General features: G+C 45.1%; 1 protein-coding gene across 1 annotated transcript in view; it reads left to right on the top strand.

Annotated features, from left to right (window-relative positions):
- The window catches only part of LOC5517009 (serine/threonine-protein kinase mTOR), a 43383-nt gene that overhangs the window by 19606 nt on the left and 620 nt on the right, over positions 1-23157 (top strand). Inside the window, exons 33-64 of the mRNA XM_032386948.2 lie at positions 3312-3461; positions 3667-3809; positions 4443-4500; positions 4828-4929; positions 5358-5491; positions 5709-5787; positions 7996-8135; positions 8509-8609; positions 8970-9085; positions 9812-9889; positions 10311-10418; positions 11063-11320; positions 11626-11747; positions 11921-12038; positions 12266-12388; positions 12907-13044; positions 13336-13491; positions 13835-13957; positions 14078-14260; positions 14760-14894; positions 15765-15939; positions 16453-16588; positions 17178-17325; positions 17428-17550; positions 17821-17903; positions 18156-18228; positions 18606-18680; positions 19183-19321; positions 21205-21264; positions 21803-21877; positions 22398-22478; positions 22889-22994. Coding sequence (XP_032242839.2) covers positions 3312-3461; positions 3667-3809; positions 4443-4500; positions 4828-4929; positions 5358-5491; positions 5709-5787; positions 7996-8135; positions 8509-8609; positions 8970-9085; positions 9812-9889; positions 10311-10418; positions 11063-11320; positions 11626-11747; positions 11921-12038; positions 12266-12388; positions 12907-13044; positions 13336-13491; positions 13835-13957; positions 14078-14260; positions 14760-14894; positions 15765-15939; positions 16453-16588; positions 17178-17325; positions 17428-17550; positions 17821-17903; positions 18156-18228; positions 18606-18680; positions 19183-19321; positions 21205-21264; positions 21803-21877; positions 22398-22478; positions 22889-22994 — 3839 coding nt within the window. The remainder of the gene's footprint in view (positions 1-3311; positions 3462-3666; positions 3810-4442; positions 4501-4827; positions 4930-5357; positions 5492-5708; positions 5788-7995; positions 8136-8508; positions 8610-8969; positions 9086-9811; positions 9890-10310; positions 10419-11062; positions 11321-11625; positions 11748-11920; positions 12039-12265; positions 12389-12906; positions 13045-13335; positions 13492-13834; positions 13958-14077; positions 14261-14759; positions 14895-15764; positions 15940-16452; positions 16589-17177; positions 17326-17427; positions 17551-17820; positions 17904-18155; positions 18229-18605; positions 18681-19182; positions 19322-21204; positions 21265-21802; positions 21878-22397; positions 22479-22888; positions 22995-23157) is intronic.

The following is a 23157-nucleotide window of genomic DNA, read 5'->3' as shown; positions in this document are numbered from 1 at the left end:
CCCATTGTTAACGCCCTCATCTGTAAGATTGTCAAGGTAAATGCCCATTGTTAACGTCCTCATCTGTAAGATTGTCAAGGTAAATGCCCATTGTTAACGTCCTCATCTTTAAGATTGTCAAGGTAAATGCCCATTGTTAACGTCCTCATCTGTAAGATTGTCGAGGTAAATGCCCAATGTGACGTCCTTGTTTGTAAGATTGTCAAGGTAAATGCCCATTGTTAACGTCCTCATCTGTAAGATTGTCGAGGTAAATGCCCATTGTTGACGTCCTTGTTTGTAAGATTGTCAAGGTAAATGCCCATTGTTAACGCCCTCATCTGTAAGATTGTCAAGGTAAATGCCCATTGTTGACGTCCTTATCTGAAAGATTGTCAAGGTAAATGCCCATTGTTGACGTCCTCATCTGTAAGATTGTCAAGGTAAATGCCCATTGTTAACGTCTTCATATGTAAGATTGTCAAGGTAAATGCCCATTCTTGACGTCCTGATCTAAAAGATTGTCAAGGTAAATGCCCATTGTTGGCGTCCTGATCTAAAAGATTGTCAAGGTAAATGCCCATTGTTAACGTCCTCATCTGTAAGATTGTCGAGGTAAATGCCCAATGTGACGTCCTTGTTTGTAAGATTGTCAAGGTAAATGCCCATTGTTAACGCCCTCATCTGTAAGATTGTCAAGGTAAATGCCCATTGTTAACGTCTTCATATGTAAGATTGTCAAGGTAAATGCCCATTCTTGACGTCCTGATCTAAAAGATTGTCAAGGTAAATGCCCATTGTTAACGTCCTCATATGTAAGATTGTCAAGGTAAATGCCCATTGTTGACGTCCTTATCTGTAAGATTTTCAAGGTAAATTCCCATTGTTAACGCCCTCATCTGTAAGATCGTCAAGGTAAATGCCCATTGTTGACGTCCTCATATGTAAGATCGTCAAGGTAAATGCCCATTGTTGACGTCCTGATCTAAAAGATTGTCAAGGTAAATACCCATTGTTGACGTCCTGATCTAAAAGATCGTCAAGGTAAATGCCCATTGTTGACGTCCTCATATGTAAGATTGTCAAGGTAAATTCCCCTTGTTAACGCTCTCATCTGTAAGATTGTCAAGGTAAATGCCCATTGTTTACGTCCTCATCTGTAAGATTGTCAAGGTAAATGCACATTGTTAACGCCCTTATCTGTAAGATTGTCAAGGTAAATGCCCATTGTTGACGTCCTCATATGTAAGATTGTCAAGGTAAATTCCCCTTGTTAACGCTCTCATCTGTAAGATTGTCAAGGTAAATGCCCATTGTTTACGTCCTCATCTGTAAGATTGTCAAGGTAAATGCCCATTGTTAACGTCTTCATATGTAAGATTGTCAAGGTAAATGCCCATTGTTGACGTCCTGATCTAAAAGATTGTCAAGGTAAATGCCCATTGTTAACGTCCTCATCTGTAAGATTGTCGAGGTAAATGCCCAATGTGACGTCCTTGTTTGTAAGATTGTCAAGGTAAATGCCCATTGTTAACGCCCTCATCTGTAAGATTGTCAAGGTAAATGCCCATTGTTGACGTCCTGATCTGTAGGATTGTCAAGGTAAATGCCCATTGTTAACGCCCTCATCTGTAAGATTGTCAAGGTAAATGCCCATTGTTAACGTCCTCATCTGTAAGATTGTCAAGGTAAATGCCCATTGTTAACGTCCTCATCTTTAAGATTGTCAAGGTAAATGCCCATTGTTAACGTCCTCATCTGTAAGATTGTCGAGGTAAATGCCCAATGTGACGTCCTTGTTTGTAAGATTGTCAAGGTAAATGCCCATTGTTAACGTCCTCATCTGTAAGATTGTCGAGGTAAATGCCCATTGTTGACGTCCTTGTTTGTAAGATTGTCAAGGTAAATGCCCATTGTTAACGCCCTCATCTGTAAGATTGTCAAGGTAAATGCCCATTGTTGACGTCCTTATCTGAAAGATTGTCAAGGTAAATGCCCATTGTTGACGTCCTCATCTGTAAGATTGTCAAGGTAAATGCCCATTGTTAACGTCTTCATATGTAAGATTGTCAAGTTAAATGCCCATTGTTAACGTCCTCATCTGTAAGATTGTCAAGGTAAATGCCCATTGTTAACGCCCTTATCTGTAAGATTTTCAAGGTAAATGCCCATTGTTAACGCCCTCATCTGTAAGATTGTCAAGGTAAATGCCCATTGTTGACGTCCTTATCTGTAAGATTGTCAAGGTAAATGCACATTGTTAACGTCCTCATCTGTAAGATTGTCAAGGTAAATGCCCATTGTTAACGCCCTTATCTGTAAGATTTTCAAGGTAAATGCCCATTGTTAACGCCCTCATCTGTAAGATCGTCAAGGTAAATGCCCATTGTTGACGTCCTCATATGTAAGATTGTCAAGGTAAATACCCATTGTTGACGTCCTGATCTAAAAGATCGTCAAGGTAAATGCCCATTGTTGACGTCCTCATATGTAAGATTGTCAAGGTAAATTCCCCTTGTTAACGCTCTCATCTGTAAGATTGTCAAGGTAAATGCCATTGTTTACGTCCTCATCTGTAAGATTGTCAAGGTAAATGCCCATTGTTAACGCCCTTATCTGTAAGATTGTCAAGGTAAATGCCCATTGTTGACGTCCTCATATGTAAGATTGTCAAGGTAAATTCCCCTTGTTAACGCTCTCATCTGTAAGATTGTCAAGGTAAATGCCCATTGTTTACGTCCTCATCTGTAAGATTGTCAAGGTAAATGCCCATTGTTAACGTCTTCATATGTAAGATTGTCAAGGTAAATGCCCGTTGTTGACGTCCTGATCTGAAAGATTGTCAAGGTAAATGCCCATTGTTGACGTCCTGATCTGTAAGATTGTCAAGGTAAATGCCCATTGTTAACGTCCTCATATGTAAGATTGTCAAGGTAAATGCCCATTGTTGACGTCCTTATCTGTAAGATTGTCATAGTAATTGCCCATTGTTGATTCTAGTTATCATCTTGCCTTGCCCATGTTTGCTTTTGAGCTGAAGCGCATTGCGTTACAGACACTAACATTCACCTCGATTATACACGTTTTTTTGCTTCCTACTACGATGCAAACCAAAATCCGAGCATTTGGGTGGAACAAGCTCTTGTCTATTTATACTCCCTTTGCTTCCTTTGAATACAAAGACTACATTGATCAGACGATTTAAGAGTAGAGGGCGACTTCACGATCTCTATAACTAACCATGACCCGGTTTTCTAGAGGAAACCTTCTAGAGTGCCACCATTTTTCCCAGGACGTCTCTCTGAAAATTTACTTCTTTTTTGCAAATGTAGAGTAATTTTGTGCTGGATTGGGAAAATGATCTGTTGTTACGGCGTCAGAAGTTGGTGCGCGGCAACTTTGCTGATGACTCGGCAACTACCGCCGCAATAGAGGCTGCAAGTATCAAGAAACTCGCCTTTAAGCCAGATAGCCTGCAAAAGGTACTATATGTTGCTTACAAAAGGTGCATTAGTCCGGTTTTTTATTTACAGTCGCGTTGTATCGCGTTGGATGTCTTAATGTGTGTTTTATGATTAACGTGCGTATTCTCCTTACCAGGCTTGGGGAGCCTCGCGCTGTGTGTCCAAAGATGACCAGATGTCTTAATGTGTGTTTTATGATTAACATGCGTATTCTCCTTACCAGGCGTGGGGAGCCTCGCGCTGTGTGTCCAAAGATGACTGGATGGAGTGGCTGAGGCGACTTAGTGTTGAATTGCTCAAGGAGTCGCCCTCGCCTGCGCTAAGATCAAGCTGGGCTACTGCTCAGACCTACCCCCCTCTAGCAAGGTATGCTACATCAGATCTACCCCCCTCTAGCAAGGTATGCTACATCAGATCTACCCCCCTCTAGCAAAGTATGCTACATCAGACCTACCCCCCTCTAGCAAGGTATGCTACATTGGACCTATCCCCTCTAGCAAGGTATGCTACATCAGACCTATCCCCCTTTAGCAAGGTATGCTACATCAGACCTACCTCCCTCTAGCAAGGCATGCTACATCAGACCTACCCCCCTCTAGCAAGGTATGCTACATTGGACCTATCCCCTCTAGCAAGGTATGCTACATCAGACCTACCTCCCTCTAGCAAGGTATGCTACATCAGACCTACCCCCCTCTAGCAAGGTATGCTACATCAGACAGACAGACGGGCAAACATAGTTATCTAACTTATTCCCTATTCTTTAGGTCATCTGTGACCTTAGTGCATTTGTAGAAATCCTGAATATTTTTAGAATAAGTTTAGGAGTTCTTTCTAGTAGGGTTGGACATTTACAAAGAACATTTGAAAGAAATCGCGTCTCCTACCCCTTAGCAAATACAAGGAATGACTCAGGGTTTCTCCTTCATACATACACGCCATTTCATACTCCAACAAGGGATCGGTTAATCACGCCTAGTGCTAATCCATTCTCTCCAGAGATCTCTTCAACGCTGCGTTTGTGTCGTGTTGGTCCGAGCTTCACGAAGAGCTTCAGGTATGCTCTGTTTCTTGCTCTATCTATACTGTCTATACTACTGTTTTTTGTAGAATGTGCTTGAGATAAATATGGGAAAAATCCCAAATCACATGCCCTTCTAGTCCGCTTAGCATCCGCTCTTCGTGTCACACACGCCCTTCTCACAGTGGATGTGGAATATTGGCTCAGTAGCGGGGGAGCAGAGTATTTGTTACGAAGACCGGCTGCTAAATAGATTACAAGCCCCTGAGAACTACTAATTATTATAGCTTGGCCTCTAAATATACGTCTATAACTTGCTTGAATCGACTCCATACTACCAGATGACTGAAATTATCTCTTTAGAATGAGCTCGTGAAGAACCTGGAACTTGCGCTCAAGTCACAGATACCCGAGATCACCCAGACGCTACTGAACCTCGCTGAATTCTTGGAACACACCGAGAAGGTCAGTATTTTCTTGTAGAAGGTCTTATTGTAGTCGGTGTGACTGACGAAGCACAAACTGTGACTTGTGGTTGAACTATCTCTCTTCGCCACGAGAGAAGAAGACCAAAGGATTGGCCATTGATAGGAGCAAAAAATCAATGTCAACTTATAAATTGCATTTTTACTCTTTTTGGGCTACTTCTCAAGTTTTTCGTGGCCACGGTTTACTTAACAATTAAAGCAAAAACAGAAAGCTGAAGAATCTTGCATGACCCTTTGTTTGTTTTTTACAATGTTGAAAGAATCTTAGAGTTTCGGCCTCTAACGGACCCACGCGAAACTTTTAAGTTTCAAGTTTTAAAAAACGCCATGCGCTAAGTAGATGCTAGTGCTGATTAAGTAGCCCCTCACAATATCATGACATGAATCCCGTGTCTCCTTGCCCAGGGTGCATTACCGCTGAGCAGTGATCTGCTGGGTGAGCAGGCGTCTAAGTGCCGTGCCTACGCCAAGGCGTTACACTACAAAGAAGAGGAATTCCACAGGGTGCCCAACACGGAGACACTCGAGGCGCTCATCAGGTGATAAAACGCCGGCAACATGACGCTGGTGCGCGTACGTTTACGCGCGTTTAGTACTTGTTGTCACTGGCTTGACAGCAACAACTGGCAGTTAAGCTATATATATAGTTAAAGAAAATTGTCTGTAAATCTATTTAGCATGGTGGTGTCACGTTGTTTGTGCTTTGTTAGTATCAACAACAAGTTCACGTTATTTATTTTGCTGTTTGTGCTTTAGTATTAACAACAAGTTACAGCAGCCTGAAGCAGCACACGGAGTATTGGTGTACGCACAGCGTATGCACGGAGCAGATGTGGTAAGCCTTGCAGATCACACGAGAGACTCTTACGTACTTATGACTGCACGGAGCAGATGTGGTAAGCCTTGCAGATCACACGAGAGACTCTTACGTACTTATGACTGCACGGAGCAGATGTGGTAAGCCTTGCAGATCACACGAGAGACTCTTACGTACTTATGACTGCACGGAGCAGATGTGTTAAGCCTTGCAGATCCCACGAGAGACTCTTACGTACTTATGACTGCACGGAGCAGATGTGGTAAGCCTTGCAGATCACACGAGAGACGCTTACGTACTTATGACTGCACGGAGCAGATGTGGTAAGCCTTGCAGATCACACGAGAGACTCTTACGTACCTATGACTGCACGGAGCAGATGTGGTAAGCCTTGCAGATCACACGAGAGACTCTTACGTACTTATGACTGCACGGAGCAGATGTGGTAAGCCTTGCAGATCACACGAGAGACTCTTACGTACTTATGACTGAACGGAGCAGATGTGGTAAGCCTTGCAGATCACACGAGAGACTCTTACGTACTTATGACTGCACGGAGCAGATGTGGTAAGCCTTGCAGATCACACGAGAGACTCTTACGTGCTTTTGACTGCACGGAGCAGATGTGGTAAGCCTTGCACTTCACACGAGAGACTCTTACCTACCTATGACTGCACGGAGCAGATGTGGTAAGCCTTGCAGATCACACGAGAGACTCTTACGTACTTATGACTGCACGGAGCAGATGTGGTAAGCCTTGCAGATCACACGAGAGACTCTTACGTACTTATGACTGAACGGAGCAGATGTGGTAAGCCTTGCAGATCACACGAGAGACTCTTACGTACTTATGACTGCACGGGGCTGATGTGGTAAGCCTTGCAGATCACACGAGAGACTCTTACGTGCTTTTGACTGCACGGAGCAGATGTGGTAAGCCTTGCAGATCACACGAGAGACTCTTACGTGCTTATGACTGCACGGAGCAGATGTGGTAAGCCTTGCAGATCACACGAGAGACGCTTACGTACTTATGACTGCACGGAGCAGATGTGGTAAGCCTTGCAGATCACACGAGAGACTCTTACGTACCTATGACTGCACGGAGCAGATGTGGTAAGCCTTGCAGATCACACGAGAGACTCTTACGTACTTATGACTGCACGGAGCAGATGTGGTAAGCCTTGCAGATCACACGAGAGACTCTTACGTACTTATGACTGAACGGAGCAGATGTGGTAAGCCTTGCAGATCACACGAGAGACTCTTACGTACTTATGACTGCACGGAGCAGATGTGGTAAGCCTTGCAGATCACACGAGAGACTCTTACGTGCTTTTGACTGCACGGAGCAGATGTGGTAAGCCTTGCACTTCACACGAGAGACTCTTACCTACCTATGACTGCACGGAGCAGATGTGGTAAGCCTTGCAGATCACACGAGAGACTCTTACGTACTTATGACTGCACGGAGCAGATGTGGTAAGCCTTGCAGATCACACGAGAGACTCTTACGTACTTATGACTGAACGGAGCAGATGTGGTAAGCCTTGCAGATCACACGAGAGACTCTTACGTACTTATGACTGCACGGGGCTGATGTGGTAAGCCTTGCAGATCACACGAGAGACTCTTACGTGCTTTTGACTGCACGGAGCAGATGTGGTAAGCCTTGCAGATCACACGAGAGACTCTTACGTGCTTATGACTGCACGGAGCAGATGTGGTAAGCCTTGCAGATCACACGAGAGACTCTTACGTACTTATGACTGCACCGAGTAGTTGTGGTAAGCCTTTTAAATCACACGAGAGACTCTTACGTACTTATGACTTCACCGAGCAGATGTGGTAAGCCTTTTAAATCACACGAGAGACTCTTATGTACTTATGAATGCACGGAGCAGATGTGGTATGCCTTGCAGATCCCACACACAAAAAAAATCTCTTACGTTCTTATAACTGTGTATGCATGGTGCGTCGCCCTTGCGTACTTATGACTACGTAGATGTGGTTGATGTGGATGAAGACTTGTTACTCACACTATGGATATATTGACATAAGCGCACTCAATGTTACGTACACGGCGTACACTACGATTGCGTAGACGTTTTTAGCCTTGTAACTCACACGGATCCAGAACACATATCAGCGCAAGATTTTACGTACTTATGACTATATGAGTGTGTAATGATGACTACTGATTTTTTATTTATTATATTCATAAAGGAAATCCGAGAACGCTGGTACGAGAAGCTGCACGATTGGGAAAATGCCTTAAATGCGTACAAGAAAAAGCTGGATCAGGACCCAGAGGACATTCACCTCACCTTGGGCCGGATGAGATGTATGGAGGCCCTAGGAGAATGGTGAGTAACTCTTGAATGAATATCTAGTCACGCTAGAAGTCACGCTTGGAGTAGGGTAAGTCAGTCTTCGATGAGTGGTGCGTCACGCTTGATGAATATTGAGAGTCACGCTCGGTGCATGGTGAGTCACACTTTCTCTGTGAGTTGTGACTGACGCTCAGCAAATAGTGTGCCATGGTTGCTCAATGTAGTTAAGTCACGCTTTCTCGGTGAGCGGTAAGTCACGCTTTCTCGGTGAGTGGTAAGTCACGCTTTCTCGATGAGTGGTAAGTCACGCTTTCTCGGCGAGCGGTAAGTCACGCTTTCTCGATGAATGGTAAGTCACTCCTCACGAAAGGCATTATCATCCATAAATCATATTTTTGTTCCGCAGGGGAGAGCTGCACACGGTGGCGTGTGACAAGTGGCCGGACGTGAGTGATGACATCAGAAAGCAGATGGCGCGTATGGCTGCTGCGGCTGCGTGGGGACTAGGTACTAATGCGCTTCGCTCACGCCTCTCATATGGTGTTTTCATTCGGGCAAAGTAGTCTTCATGTTTTTCCTTTCCCGCATCCAACATAGCTCTACCATATGATATCGAGCAATCTCACGGTCTCTGATGGCCCAAAACCTGTATGTATTCAGACTTTATTTTAGACTAAAAAAAGATCGTGTCTTCGCTCAAAATTGCTGTCCCAATATATTCTGAGTTCAAGAGGTTTTCGCACTGCTGGAAACTAAAAGGTTCAAGGAGAAGGCGCCCTACCAATAAAACCAGGGCGCAGTTAGCCTGTGGCACCCAAGGGGCGTAACGAAAACTAATATAACCATGTTTCTTCTTTCTGCTATCAGGCAACTGGGAGAGCATGGAGGAGTACACGTGTCTTATTCCTCGCGACACGCAAGAAGGCGCTTTCTACCGCGCGGCCCTTGCCCTTCACCACGACAACTTCCAGCAAGCGCAAGCAGTAAGTCATTAACAATAAAGCGCCTACACCACGACAACTTCCAGCAAGCGCAAGCAGTAAGTCATTAACAATAAAGCGCCTACACCACGACAACTTCCAGCAAGCGCAAGCAGTAAGTCATTAACAATAAAGCGCCTACACCACGACAACTTCCAGCAAGCGCAAGCAGTAAGTCATTAACAATAAAGCGCCTACACCACGACAACTTCCAGCAAGCGCAAGCAGTAAGTCATTAACAATAAAGCGCCTACACCACGACAACTTCCAGCAAGCGCAAGCAGTAAGTCATTAACAATAAAGCGCCTACACCACGATAACTACCGCAAGCGCAAGCAGTAATGCCTAGTGCACACTAAAAACATAACAACATAACGACATGGGCGCGCGCACTATGTTTAGCCCGACATAACGACATGGACTTAATGACATAGAAGAAAAAATGTTTTTTCTCTTATGTCATTATGTCCATGCCGTTATGTCGAAGATAAGAGTGTGCGCGCCCATGTCGTTATGTCGATATGTCGCTAGTGCGTACTAGGCATAAGTCATGATAACTTATACATGAAGCGCCTACACCACGATAATTTCAGCAAACGGGAGCAGTCATTACAAGTCATGATAACTTATCCATGGTGTCTACCCACGTGATTTTAACGTTTTTTACGGGGTGCTTCTTCAACCCCAAAAGTAAAATCCTTGTTGTTACCAAATCTTGTTATTTTGCAGTGTATCGATGCAGCGCGTGATTTACTAGACACAGAACTGACGGCTCGCGCCGGGGAGAGCTACAACAGGGCGTATGGGGTGAGTCAAGCACCGCAAAATGAAGGCGATGACGGTTACTAGCATTCTCTTATCTTGATGGCCAGCCGTGACTTTGAGTGAGAAAGTCCTCCTTGAACACCCTAGGCGTGTTTGGTAATAGTTGTCATGTCACAATAAACCCTCTTTCAAGCCCCTCTTGCCTAACGGCAAACTACAGGAACCCCGAATAGATAACGTGACTAAGCTGCCCTTTGAACAGATCCCGCGCGAAAAACAAAAATAACTGCAACCAGATTTTTAGTACCGACTTTGAACTACCCCTGAAATTCGAGAACATGTATCATGTTCTTGACGCGGACTTTCAAAGGGGATGTAACTTGTTTAAGGGACGGCGCAACGGACAACTCACATTTCGCTGTGGTGTTCGATTCCAAAACTCTAACACTTTAATCGTGTCCAGGCGATGGTGTCCGTGCAGATGTTGTCTGAGCTGGAGGAGATCATTCAGTACAAGCTTGTGCATGAACGACGTGAAGATATCAAGAGGACTTGGTGGAACCGTCTGCAGGTGTGGAGAAAATGAATAATTCTGCTTATTTGTATGATAGAAGGGGACGAGATTCCCCACTCACCGCACCTTGTCGTGTCAGCAGTATCTGACGTAAATGCTCAACCGACACGGGCGTTGAAATGGTGTATTGCTCGCCTTTGTGAAGACAGAGAAGTGTTCCGAGTGTTAGCCCTTCATCGGAGCTGTTTTTGGGGATAAAGCCCAAAACGTCAGCTAAACTACTCAGTTTTCACACAGGCACAAACATACGATATCAACCTTGTGTTGATTTATTTTCCTTATTCCATCATGCCTACGCAGACCCTTACTTATTTTACAGCTTTTCTGTTGTTTTTTTCTAATCATACGCATCTAACGAGGACCTGTATTCCATCCTTTTTGTGTAAAACTTCCACGTTGGGGAATGTGGTTCCCTTTGTTTTTCTTTAAAATGCCCCTTCGGACGCATTTTACATGGATAGCATGCTCTTACTATGTTTTTTTATCATTGTTGGACCTCTCGTATCATTGCCTGTTATATCGTATTTTATAAAAAGAAAAAGTTTCCCCCTTCTAGTAGCTTATTAATTGGGTAGCCAGCCCCTACACAATATAATTAATTGTTACGATAAATAAATACTGTTGTTGTTGCTGTTGTCCAGGGTTGTCAGCGCGTGGTTGAGGACTGGCAGAAGATTCTCCAAGTTCGCTCACTAGTCCTGACGCCTCAAGAAGACATGCAATCATGGCTCAAGTATTCTAGCTTGTGCAGGAAGAGCGGCCGCCTTGCACTTAGCCACAAAACCCTGGTGATGCTACTGGGAAGTGACCCATCCAAGCACCCCGACTTGCCCCTCCCTACGACGTACCCCCAGGTCACCTTCGCTTACATGAAGCACTTGTGGAGAGAGGGGCAGAAGGTGAGCTAGCAGAGGACGTGTTTTCTCGTCTGTGTTAAGTTGAGCAGAGAGGGCAGAATGTGAGGTAGAAGAGGACGTGGTTTATAATAGGAACTCTTCTCAAAGCATTGCAATTAGTTTACTTCCGCTCGGTTACGTAACAATATCCGATGGTTTATAACGGAAAACGCGAATATTTCTAAATATTAAAAGCCCATTGCAAGTGTCCATTGGAAGTTTCTTTGAGGATGTGATTGATAATTTAAAGCGGGTGGCATTATTAAGAATGCCAACCTCTGTAACCTCTGCCATTATTTAACTACCAGGAAGAGGCTTTTCAGCACTTGCATTTCTTTGTGCACACAACCCTGCATCAGCAAGCCCTGCAGTCGCTCTCCCCGAACGACGATGACAATAAACGAGAGGAACTGCTCAAACTGGTGGCAAGGTAATGAGTGGATTATGTAGAAAACCTCTAGTATGCACAGCTTGTAATGGCTAGCGAGGTCAGAAACCTTCTTTCAAGGAAATCTTCGATCAATGAAAAGGAGCTTTCCCTAGCAAGGGTAAGTTTTTCGAAATGCTATTTGTTATATGATGGCTTATGTGCCTGTCGTGTAGGTGTTACCTGAAACTGGGAGATTGGCAATCCTCGCTCCAGGGCTTCAATGAAAACACCATTCCTCAAATTCTACTCTACTATTCTGCAGCCACAGAGAACGACAAAAGCTGCTATAAGGTAAACCATTAACCAGGTCCAAGTTTTAGGGGTTTTAGTAAAAAAAACTTTTTCGACCTGTTTTTTTTACGGTTAACTTGAACATGGCCAAAAACTACTGAATGAAAATTTAATTGGTGCCAAAGTGTTCCTGTTTTTGCGTAAGTCTTTAAGTTCTCGTTGTTATCGGCAGACAGCATGAGAAAGCATTATTTCAATCATTAACATTGTCATCCTTACTTTTATAGGCGTGGCACTCGTGGGCATTTATGAATTTTGAGGCGGTGCTGTACTACAAGAACCAACAGGAGAAAGAAAAGAGCGAAGGCCTGTCACCTGGCCACCCGTCTTCCCCCTCAGCCTCACCTAAGGTTATTCGTATGTCTTGATACCATCCCAAAGTCAAAATTGGGTTGGATTGCGATTAGCTTTTATTTAAGCAAAACAAATGCATTATATCAACTTGCGGTCTCAATTTATTATTTATTTTGATATGATTCAAAACACCAGGGCTCACCTCTGTTTTATCGCTAGCTTTTGCGTTGTTTTGTTTGTCTGTTTTTATATGTCTGGCGCGCTCAAAGACCTTTTCTTAAACCGTAGAAATGAGCTACCTGTGGCTAGTTAGTGATGTTTAACCAGGCAGTCGGTTCAGAGTATTATAATAATAATTTATTTTATTTTATTATTATTATTATTATTTTGTGTTTTTTTTTTGCGGGTGATGCCTATACTACCCGACTCTCTTCACATGTCGTATGAATTTAATGATTCCTTGTTCATGAGGCTAATTAATTTTTTTTCAAATACGACACACTTGATTCCCAAATACAAATAGTCACCACGCCCTAGCCGCGAAATGTAATGACTATTGTTTGTGTTTGTGTAGACGGTCAACCCAGTCATAACGTATGCTAAGCCCGCGGTGCATGGCTTTTTCAAGTCAATTGCCCTGTCCAGTGGTAATTCGTTACAAGACACGCTCAGGTTGCTTACCCTGTGGTTCGACTATGGCCATCTGCCTGAGGTACGTTATCTCGGACTTTCCCGTTGACTATTATCCATGGCTTGATTTAATTCTTGTGCCCACAAAGCTTTTTAAAAAAGAATGATTTTGCCACGAACATTTATCATACGCATTAACATTAAGAAAAGGTTAGAGTAACAACTGACACGGCATTTGAATGTGGTATTTGCTTTCCCGGAGTAACTAGTATCACCTTACTTTAAACTTACTTGAGGTACTTTAAAAAGTATGACGGATTAAAATCATTCAGTATAAAAAAATGTAAACAACATCTAATTCCTTCTTTTAAAGGTGTACGAAGCTTTAGTGGAAGGAATAAAGACCATCCAGATAGACACATGGCTACAAGTCATCCCTCAATTGATAGCAAGGATCGACACCCCGCGGCAACTTGTCGGTCGTCTTATTCACCAGCTGCTGACTGACATTGGCAAGCATCACCCTCAGGTTTGTGCCCGTGCGCCTGTTGAGTAGGTTTTAACTGAAAATCGGCTAGTCACAAGCTAAACACCGCTCGTGAGGCTCAAGTGAAGGTTATGGTTATGGTATATTTTCTCTTGAGCTATTCACTTGTATGACAACTTGGTCAAGTAACGACCCTAGGGTTGTATCCATGCGCCTGTTGTACAGGTGTTACCTGCAAGAAATCCAGGTTAGACACAAGCAAACGCATAGGTTTTGAGTTTGTTAAGACGACAAGTTAAGGTATAGTAATAGTGACTTATGCAATCGTGTGGACACCCCATGTGCCTGTTGTGTTGGTGCTAGCTGAAAACTCTTTATGATTCAGGCTTTGATTTATCCTCTGACGGTGGCGTCTAAGTCAGCAAGCAGTGCCCGTCATAATGCAGCAAATCAGATCTTGAAGAACATGTGTGAGCACAGCCAACAACTTGTACAGCAGGCTGTGATGGTACGTAAGACTTAAAAACACCCTAAACTCGAAATTTAATTGCCTATGTCTATGTCCAGGGTTATTCCCGGAGTATAAAAGCCCACATACTTGTGTATTGTACTTCGTGTGGTGTCTCAGGTGAGCGAGGAGCTGATCCGAGTAGCCATACTATGGCACGAGCTGTGGCACGAGGGGCTGGAGGAGGCGTCACGCATGTACTTCGGTGAAGGTAACGTCAAAGGCATGTTCGCTGTACTCGACCCTCTGCATCAGATGATGGAACGAGGCCCTCAGACTCTCAAGGAGACCTCCTTCAACCAGGTAAAGCTAGTGGAAGGTATTTCTTATTTCCAACTAACTGAAAGACACACAGGTAGACTTTCGGTTCGATTTTTGTTGACCACCCCGATGTGCTAGTTATTCGCTTGCTATGTACGCATAGTTGTTACTTTGCAGGGCATTAGTTCGAACTCTTTAATATTGCTGCTCCTTGTCAGCTTTAGATTGCGGCAGGAGAAGGCGAATGTTTGAAATCACTAAAACGCGCCCAGTACCCTACGGGGAAATGTTTGGAAACTCTAACACGCGCCCACCACCCTACGGGGGAATGTTTGGAAACTCTAGCACGCGCCCACCACCCTACGGGGGAATGTTTGGAAACTGTAGCACGCGCCCACCACCCTACGGGGGAATGTTTGGAAACTCTAGCATGCGCCCACCAACCTCCGAGGCGGGGCTTCCAAGGAGTCCCTTGTTAGCTTTAAAATGTTTGCGTTTGAGCCTGTCTTGATCTCATGCTATCTTGTCCGGTCTGGTGCAGGCGTACGGGCGCGATCTTATGGAGGCGCAGGAATGGTGCCGGAGATATCAGAAGTCTGGTAATGTAAAGGACCTGACGCAGGCGTGGGATCTGTACTACACCGTGTTCAGGCGCATCTCCAAGCAGCTGCCACAGGTACGGAGAAATAGGGAAGGCGCGTACCCAGGATTGGCTGAGGGGTGTGCGCAGTCATAGGTAACATATGGCAAAGTCCTGCGCATGAAAATTCCTTAATAAGAAATGAACCACTTTTTGGCCGCCAAGGGGGGGGGGGGGGGGGGGGGTTGCGCAGTCATAGGTAACATATGGAAAAGCGCCTTGCGCATAAAGATTCTTTAATAAGAAATGAACCACATTTTGGCCGCCAAGGGGGGGGGGGGGGGGTGCGCGCGCCCCCTGTGTACGCGTCTGTAGGGTAAAAACAATCTAGGAATACGATGCTTCAAATTAGTAGGATACCAATGCGTCGGTATGTATCTAGGTACACGTGTTTTCTTCAGTTATCGTGTTTGTATAACCTAAAATTTAGATAATAACAAACAAGTAGTATATCCCTAGGCACCTTTTTGGATGCGATGGCGGCGACGGCAAAAACATTATGACCGAGAAAAGTAATTTCCTGCTTCGTACTTTTAATACTTAGTTTCAATGAAAATGTTTTGCTATGGTAGCAAACATAGGTGGGCTAAGTGTAGGAAAGTGCAAACGTTAACGTCTTCGATGGCCCTGACATTTGTAGTTTTCAAGTCGTAGGTCTTGCTAATTTGATGAAAAACATCTGTAACCGCCAAGACAGAACGCAATCTAAAATGCGGCTTTTGGATAAGCCGATTTATCTCATTTATGTTGTAAAAAATCATACCTCTTAGGGCAGGGGAAATAATACTGTTGGCGCGTTGCTATTTCGTGCACTTTATGTTGATGTCTACATAATTTGTTGTCATTTTCGCTAATTGCAAATTACAGCAGCCCCATTTTACAGGAGCTCCGTTTTTGTATTCCCAGTTGACGTCGTTAGAGCTCCAGTACGTCTCCCCTAAGCTTCTGATGTCACGTGACCTGGAGCTGGCTGTTCCCGGTACTTACGAGCCTCATAAGCCTGTTATTCACATCCGAAACGTGCACTCGTCCCTCAACGTGATCACCTCCAAGCAAAGACCCCGGAAGCTGTGTCTTGCAGGTAATAGGGGCTATTTAGGACGAGAGTTAAGTTAAGTTGGGTGCTGGAAGGGGTTTAATTGAGTTGAGATTCTCTCCTCCCTGCAAAGACAAGAAGACTCTGCCTCGTGGGGTATGGAGAAGGATCATGGAAATGTGGTGTTTATTAATCCGTGAAACAAAGTGTGATAGCTAGTAAAACAGAAAAGAGAAGAATATAACTAGATAAAACGTAATACGCTAAAGTGTAGTAATTAAAATCTAAGCTGAGAGAAAGCGCATTAATACGATGGGGGTTTACCGTACCGTGCATCACGTGTGTGTGGATAATCATATGCGGTTGAAACGGCTGCTTTGGGTAGCTGTTGTCTGTAGAAAGGAGACCATGGTCATATTCTTAGCAGAGGGGGGGGGGTAGGGATAGCCCACGCTTCTAGGCTGGACGGGGTATCGTAACAGGCTGAGAGAAGGTACCGATAGCCATAGACGCTCTTCGTTTTATAATCTAATCAGCTTTTTTCCCTTGATGTTTCAGGCAGCAATGGCTCGGACTTCATGTTCTTGTTGAAGGGTCACGAGGACCTGCGGCAAGATGAACGCGTCATGCAGCTGTTCGGACTTGTCAACACATTGCTAGCAAGCGACCCCGAGACGTCCAAGAGACATCTTAGGTAAGATTGTGTTGGCGCGTATGGCATTTTGGTAGAGGTGCTCGACTGGTAGTGGTGATATGCCACACCCCCCTCTCAACCAATTGTTCTGGTTGCCTCACTACGACACGCTGCAGACTAAACCCTCGACGCGGTGGTCCTATGTTGTATCGGGGATTGACTCCGCAGCACACCCTAACGTCTTGCATCTGTCTTTTCCAGTTTTCCTTGACACCCTTGACACGTTGCACGCTAAACACGCTGCGTCCTTGACACGCTGCACGCTAAATACGCTGCATCTTTGACACGCTGCACGCTAAACACGCTGCGTCCTTCACACGCTGCACGCTAAACACGCTGCGTCCTCGACACGCTGCACGCTAAACACGCTGCATCCCTGACACGCTGCACGCTAAACACGCTGCGTCCTTGACACGCTGCACGCTAAACACGCTGCACCCTCGACACGCTGCACGCTAAACACGCTGCATCTCTGACACGCTGCACGCTAAACACGATGCATCCCTGACACGCTGCACGCTGGGCATGACACGCTGCACGCTAGACACGCTGCACGTATAATTTGACGTAATCTGTCTGACTTTTGCAGCATCCAGCGTTACGCTGTTATCCCACTTTCCACCAACTCCGGATTGATCGGCTGGGTACCGCACTGCGACACGCTGCACGCCCTTATCCGGGACTACAGAGAGAAGAAGAAGATACTGCTAAATATCGAGCATCGCATCATGCTTACGGTGAGTCACGCCACGTCTCGATCAACACTTCACGCCATACATCGATCAACACGTCACGCGTCACGTACCTAACTTGATATGTTCTGATGGTTGTGTCTTCAGATGGCGCCTGACTATGATCACTTGACGCTGATGCAAAAGGTCGAGGTGTTTGAGCATGCGCTGGCCAACACCAATGGCGACGACTTGGCTAAACTTCTCTGGCTGAAGAGTCCCAGCTCTGAGGTAAGATTTACCTACCGTAGGTATAAGTTATACCTTCCCGACTGAAAGCTAAGGTTTGTGATCATGTTATAACCGGCTAAGTTTTACCAGTTCCTTGAACATGAAGGCCAAACGTCGTATTTTATCCTATCAAATGCAAAATGTCTAGGTCGTGCACGCATAACAGCCGATAAAAATTTATCGACCCCCTTCTTCCCAGAGAGAGACTAGTTACGCAGTTGTGTGAAATTGTGTGAGTTTCCTCTTCGCTGAAAATGTTTTGAATGTCAGGTGTGGTTCGACCGTCGCACTAACTACACGCGCTCCCTCGCTGTCATGTCAATGGTCGGATATGTGCTTGGTCTAGGAGACAGGTAAGTGTCTCCAACAACAACAAAAACAACAACATTAAAAGCGACTACAACAGCAACAGCAACAACATTTACAACAGCAAAAGCAAGGCTATTCAGAGCCTCCTAACTTTGGAGCGAAAATAGGTAGTATTGAAGAATTTTAGGGCAAGGGGGTTAATGATTATTTGTGCTACTTGTACAATTTAATAAATGTTTTTTTGGAAGAAAAAACATCACTTAATATTGTTTACTAATTTTTCGCTATATGCTTAGGCACCCGTCTAATCTGATGCTGGATCGTCTGACTGGGCGAATTTTACACATCGATTTCGGTGATTGCTTCGAGGTGAGGGACAGTAATATAAACACAGTGTGTCACAAGAGCACAGGGTCTCTACTATATTTACACGTTGCAGATCGCTTACACTTTAAATATTCAAATAAGAATGCTTATGTCTTTTGCTACAGTGGAACTCCGGTTCATAAGGATTCTTCGTTACTTAGAACAGTTTTCACAGATCCCCTGGAAGGAAATCCCATACATTTTCTGTTAATCACAACTCGCGTCACAATGACTCCCCAAGGACAGTTTGGTGTCTTTCAACTCTTATTATTATTAATTTCGTCCAGGCAGTGCTAAGGGCGTTGACAAACATATGGACGGTCACGCATATCGGATCGATAAACGCCTGAAAGTTTTCTTGTAATTCTATTGATGTTAAGGTGGCCATGACGAGAGAGAAATTCCCGGAGAAAATACCGTTCAGATTGACGCGGATGTTGACAAATGCTATGGAGGTAAGGTATCATTAGTGGATACTGCCTCTAGTAAGTATGCATGTTTGAGGGCCTAGCGGTCTGCTGTTCCGTGGCCAGTGGAGGGAAAAGCCCAACTACTTGATCCTAATTCCGGATTCCTCGGATCGCTTCGACCATGACATTAATCTACTTATTGTTGATTTAAATCTGATGAGTGTCAATTCGTGCTTATTCAGCACTAATTATCCAAACTACCTATTTGTGATTTTATTATATTTTATTAGTATGTTACATTTTCATAATCATCGCCAACACCACCGCCAGCAGTAGCAGACCCACAATCCCTATCCCTTGTCCATGTCTCGTCTAGCTGTGTTGTTACCTATCTAGGTGACTGCTCATCTTAATAACATTAACAGTATTACAACTATCATCATCAATATCGTGACCTTCAATAAGGTGTCTGCCCAACCTCACCTCTATCATCATCTGCAACAAGCCCATAATCATGACTCGTCTTCCTATCTTGGACCCTCTGTAGGTGACTGGTATCGATGGTAACTACCGTCTGACCTGCGAGAGCGTGATGCGCACCATGCGTGAACACAAGGATAGCGTGATGGCCGTACTGGAGGCCTTCGTCTACGATCCGCTGCTGAACTGGCGCCTTATGGATAATGGTGAGTCATCAGCATATTATAGCGTCCAGGATTGTGGACGGCGGTTCCATCAAAGCGAGTTGCGACAGAAGTCCCTTTCCTCGTGAGCGCCAACCCAGCCAAAGAAAGATGCCCTTGCTAGCAGCCAACCCAGCCAAAGAAAAAGGCCCTTGCTAGCAGCCAACCCAGCCAAAGAAAGAGGCCCTTGCTAGCAGCCAACCCAGCCAAAGAAAGATGCCCTTGCTAGCAGCCAACCCAGCCAAAGAAAAAGGCCCTTGCTAGCAGCCAACCCAGCCAAAGAAAGAGGCCCTTGCTAGCAGCCAACCCAGCCAAAGAAAGATGCCCTTGCTAGCAGCCAACCCAGCCAAAGAAAGATGCCCTTGCTAGCAGCCAACCCAGCCAAAGAAAGATGCCCTTGCTAGCAGCCAACCCAGCCAAAGAAAGATGCCCTCGCTAGCAGCCAACCCAGCCAAAGAAAGAGGCCCTTGCTAGCAGCCAACCCAGCCAAAGAAAGATGCCTTTGCTAGCAGCCAACCCAGCCAAAGAATTATGCCCTTGCTAGCAGCCAACCCAGCCAAAGAAAGATGCCCTTGCTAGCAGCCAACCCAGCCAAAGAAAGATGCCCTCGCTAGCAGCCAACCCAGCCAAAGAAAGAGGCCCTTGCTAGCAGCCAACCCAGCCAAAGAAAGAGGCCCTTGCTAGCAGCCAACCCAGCCAAAGAAAGAGGCCCTTGCTAGCAGCCAACCCAGCCAAAGAAAGAGGCCCTCGCTAGCAGCCAACCCAGCCAAAGAAAGATGCCCTTGCTAGCAGCCAACCCAGCCAAAGAAAGAGGCCCTTGCTAGCAGCCAACCCAGCCAAAGAAAGATGCCCTCGCTAGCAGCCAACCCAGCCAAAGAAAGATGCCCTTGCTAGCAGCCAACCCAGCCAAAGAAAGAGGCCCTTGCTAGCAGCCAACCCAGCCAAAGAAAGAGGCCCTTGCTAGCAGCCAACCCAGCCAAAGAAAGATGCCCTTGCTAGCAGCCAACCCAGCCAAAGAAAGATGCCCTTGCTAGCAGCCAACCCAGCCAAAGAATTATGCCCTCGCTAGCAGCCAACCCAGCCAAAGAAAGATGCCCTCGCTAGCAGCCAACCCAGCCAAAGAAAGATGCCCTTGCTAGCAGCCAACCCAGCCAAAGAAAGATGCCCTTGCTAGCAGCCAACCCAGCCAAAGAAAGATGCCCTTGCTAGCAGCCAACCCAGCCAAAGAAAGATGCCCTTGCTAGCAGCCAACCCAGCCAAAGAATTATGCCCTCGCTAGCAGCCAACCCAGCCAAAGAAAGATGCCCTTGCTAGCAGCCAACCCAGCCAAAGAAAGATGCCCTTGCTAGCAGCCAACCCAGCCAAAGAATTATGCCCTTGCTAGCAGCCAACCCAGCCAAAGAAAGATGCCCTTGCTAGCAGCCAACCCAGCCAAAGAAAGATGCCCTCGCTAGCAGCCAACCCAGCCAAAGAAAGATGCCCTCGCTAGCAGCCAACCCAGCCAAAGAAAGATGCCCTTGCTAGCAGCCAACCCAGCCAAAGAAAGATGCCCTCGCTAGCAGCCAACCCAGCCAAAGAAAGAGGCCCTTGCTAGCAGCCAACCCAGCCAAAGAATTATGCCCTTGCTAGCAGCCAACCCAGCCAAAGAATTATGCCCTTGCTAGCAGCCAACCCAGCCAAAGAAAGATGCCCTTGCTAGCAGCCAACCCAGCCAAAGAAAGATGCCCTTGCTAGCAGCCAACCCAGCCAAAGAAAGATGCCCTTGTTAGCAGGGAAATATGTAGCGAGATCATCAACGCACTCGGCAAACGCACCGTCATTAGTGCTTCGATGTTGCAAGTCAACATTTATCCTTCTGATTACTTTTCTAATTCATTTCCTTTCAGCTGCTCCGAAGATCAAGAGATCAAAAGGTCGTTCAGACACTATGACCGAGGCCGCAGAAGGTGAGCCCCGTATACGGCCTTACTAAACGCATGTTAAATGCAGTGTTGTAACCATGGCGATCGTAGAAGAGGGGTTTATCGACGGTTTTATCATCGCTCGCTGCTGAGACAGTTTTTGTATAATAATCATCAAAGAGCCATCACTTTAATGAATCATACCTTAGGATTCATGTCGCAACCCCTTTTTGGTCAATACGCTAAATAGTACTTTTTGGAGCGAGTTTATACACCCAATATTGCTCGAAAAATACAGAGGTTCGTATTGGGAATGAGCGACTCCCTGTGGATTTTGGTCTACTCGATCTATTCTTCCCCGGTCATCCTTAAACTCTGAACTAGCTTATTGTATGCGCACGCCTCTCTAGAAACAGTGTTTTTCTTTTTTAAGTTTCGAGCATCAGCCCTTCGTCGGAGTTTTTTTTCTGCGGCCTTCCTGTAGTCTTTTGTGGTTAAAATTACCATAACGGGATGCAGCACTTCCACCCCTGAATATGAATTACTGAATACCCCACCTTCAAACAATTGTCTTACCGTATAGAAATGTTGGAAGGTGTAGACGTTAATCGAGACAAGCCAAGTGCCAAAAAGCCTGCCGAGCCTCTTCATTCTATCGGTACGTATTCGTGTCGTTATCGGTACGTATTCGTGTCGTTATCGGTACGTATTCGTGTCGTTATCGGTACGTATTCGTGTCGTTATCGGTACGTATTCCTGTCGTTATCGGTACGTATTCGTGTCGTTATCGGTACGTATTCGTGTCGTTATCGGTACGTATTCGTGTCGTTATCGGTACGAATTTATCACTTTATTGGTACGTACTCGACACCCTATCGGTGCGAGATCGTTACTCTATCGGTACGTAATCAGCACACTATCGGTACATATTCGTCATTTTATCGGAACGAATTCATCACTTTATCATACAAGTGAGTAAGTTATCACTCGACGCACGCTACCCAAATGTATTCGTCATCTATCAGTACGTACTCGTCGCACAATCATTACGTATTTGTCACTCTACCGATACGTAACGTCCCTCCTCTTTCGTTATATACTGGGCTCTGTATCGATGCATTGTCGTGCATGTTTTAAATGGTAATCTAAGTGGCAGACTCTATGTTTGATTTCCACAGAGGAGGAAACTGGCCACAAGCCAGAGTTTTTAAACAAGAAAGCGCTAGACATCATCACCCGCGTCCGTGACAAACTCACCGGTATGTCTCTTGCAATTATTTTATAACAGCTGCGCAAACAACATGGCATAAAAAGTGGAGCAATCTCTTTTTTTCTGTAATATCTGTATCTAAACTAATGAGACCCTAATAACCAAGTCCCCATTGATTCACTATAATAACAGCCACTTTAAGCGCAGTCATGTCCTTTCTAGCCCTACTCAAATCCCCGAAAGTAGATATTACAGATTAAATAATATTTTAAACATTAGACTTGGAATATTTTATAGGCTTGCATAGGTAAGTTACCGTACCTCACAGTAAAACTACGATTGAAAAAATGAAAACCATTGATTCAAATCCTTGGATATTATTCATTCAGGCATTCATTCAGGTATGCACGTTAACTAGGTTTGCCTGTTTTTTTTTTTTTTTTTTTTTTTTTTTTTAAGGGCGGGACTTTGCGAATCGTAACACACTGGACGTCCCAACGCAAGTAGATCTCCTAATAAAACAAGCAACTGCGCATGAGAATTTATGCCAGTGCTACATCGGCTGGTGAGTAAAGTGTGCTGTGGAAACCGGAAACCCGCTCCAAACCCACGAAGGACTATTTTAATTCTTTCAAGCATGTCTAAACCTCATTTGTAGTCCAGTACGCCGCGTACACAGAAGATAAGGAACTTTGTCAGTGAACTCCTGGATATAGTGCTAGCATGCA

Source organism: Nematostella vectensis, chromosome 3 (assembly GCF_932526225.1).
Source record: "Nematostella vectensis chromosome 3, jaNemVect1.1, whole genome shotgun sequence".
NCBI classification, from domain to species: Eukaryota; Metazoa; Cnidaria; class Anthozoa; order Actiniaria; family Edwardsiidae; genus Nematostella; species Nematostella vectensis.
The sequence above is the reverse complement of the archived record's forward strand: the minus strand, read 5'-3'. Positions and strand labels throughout refer to the sequence as shown.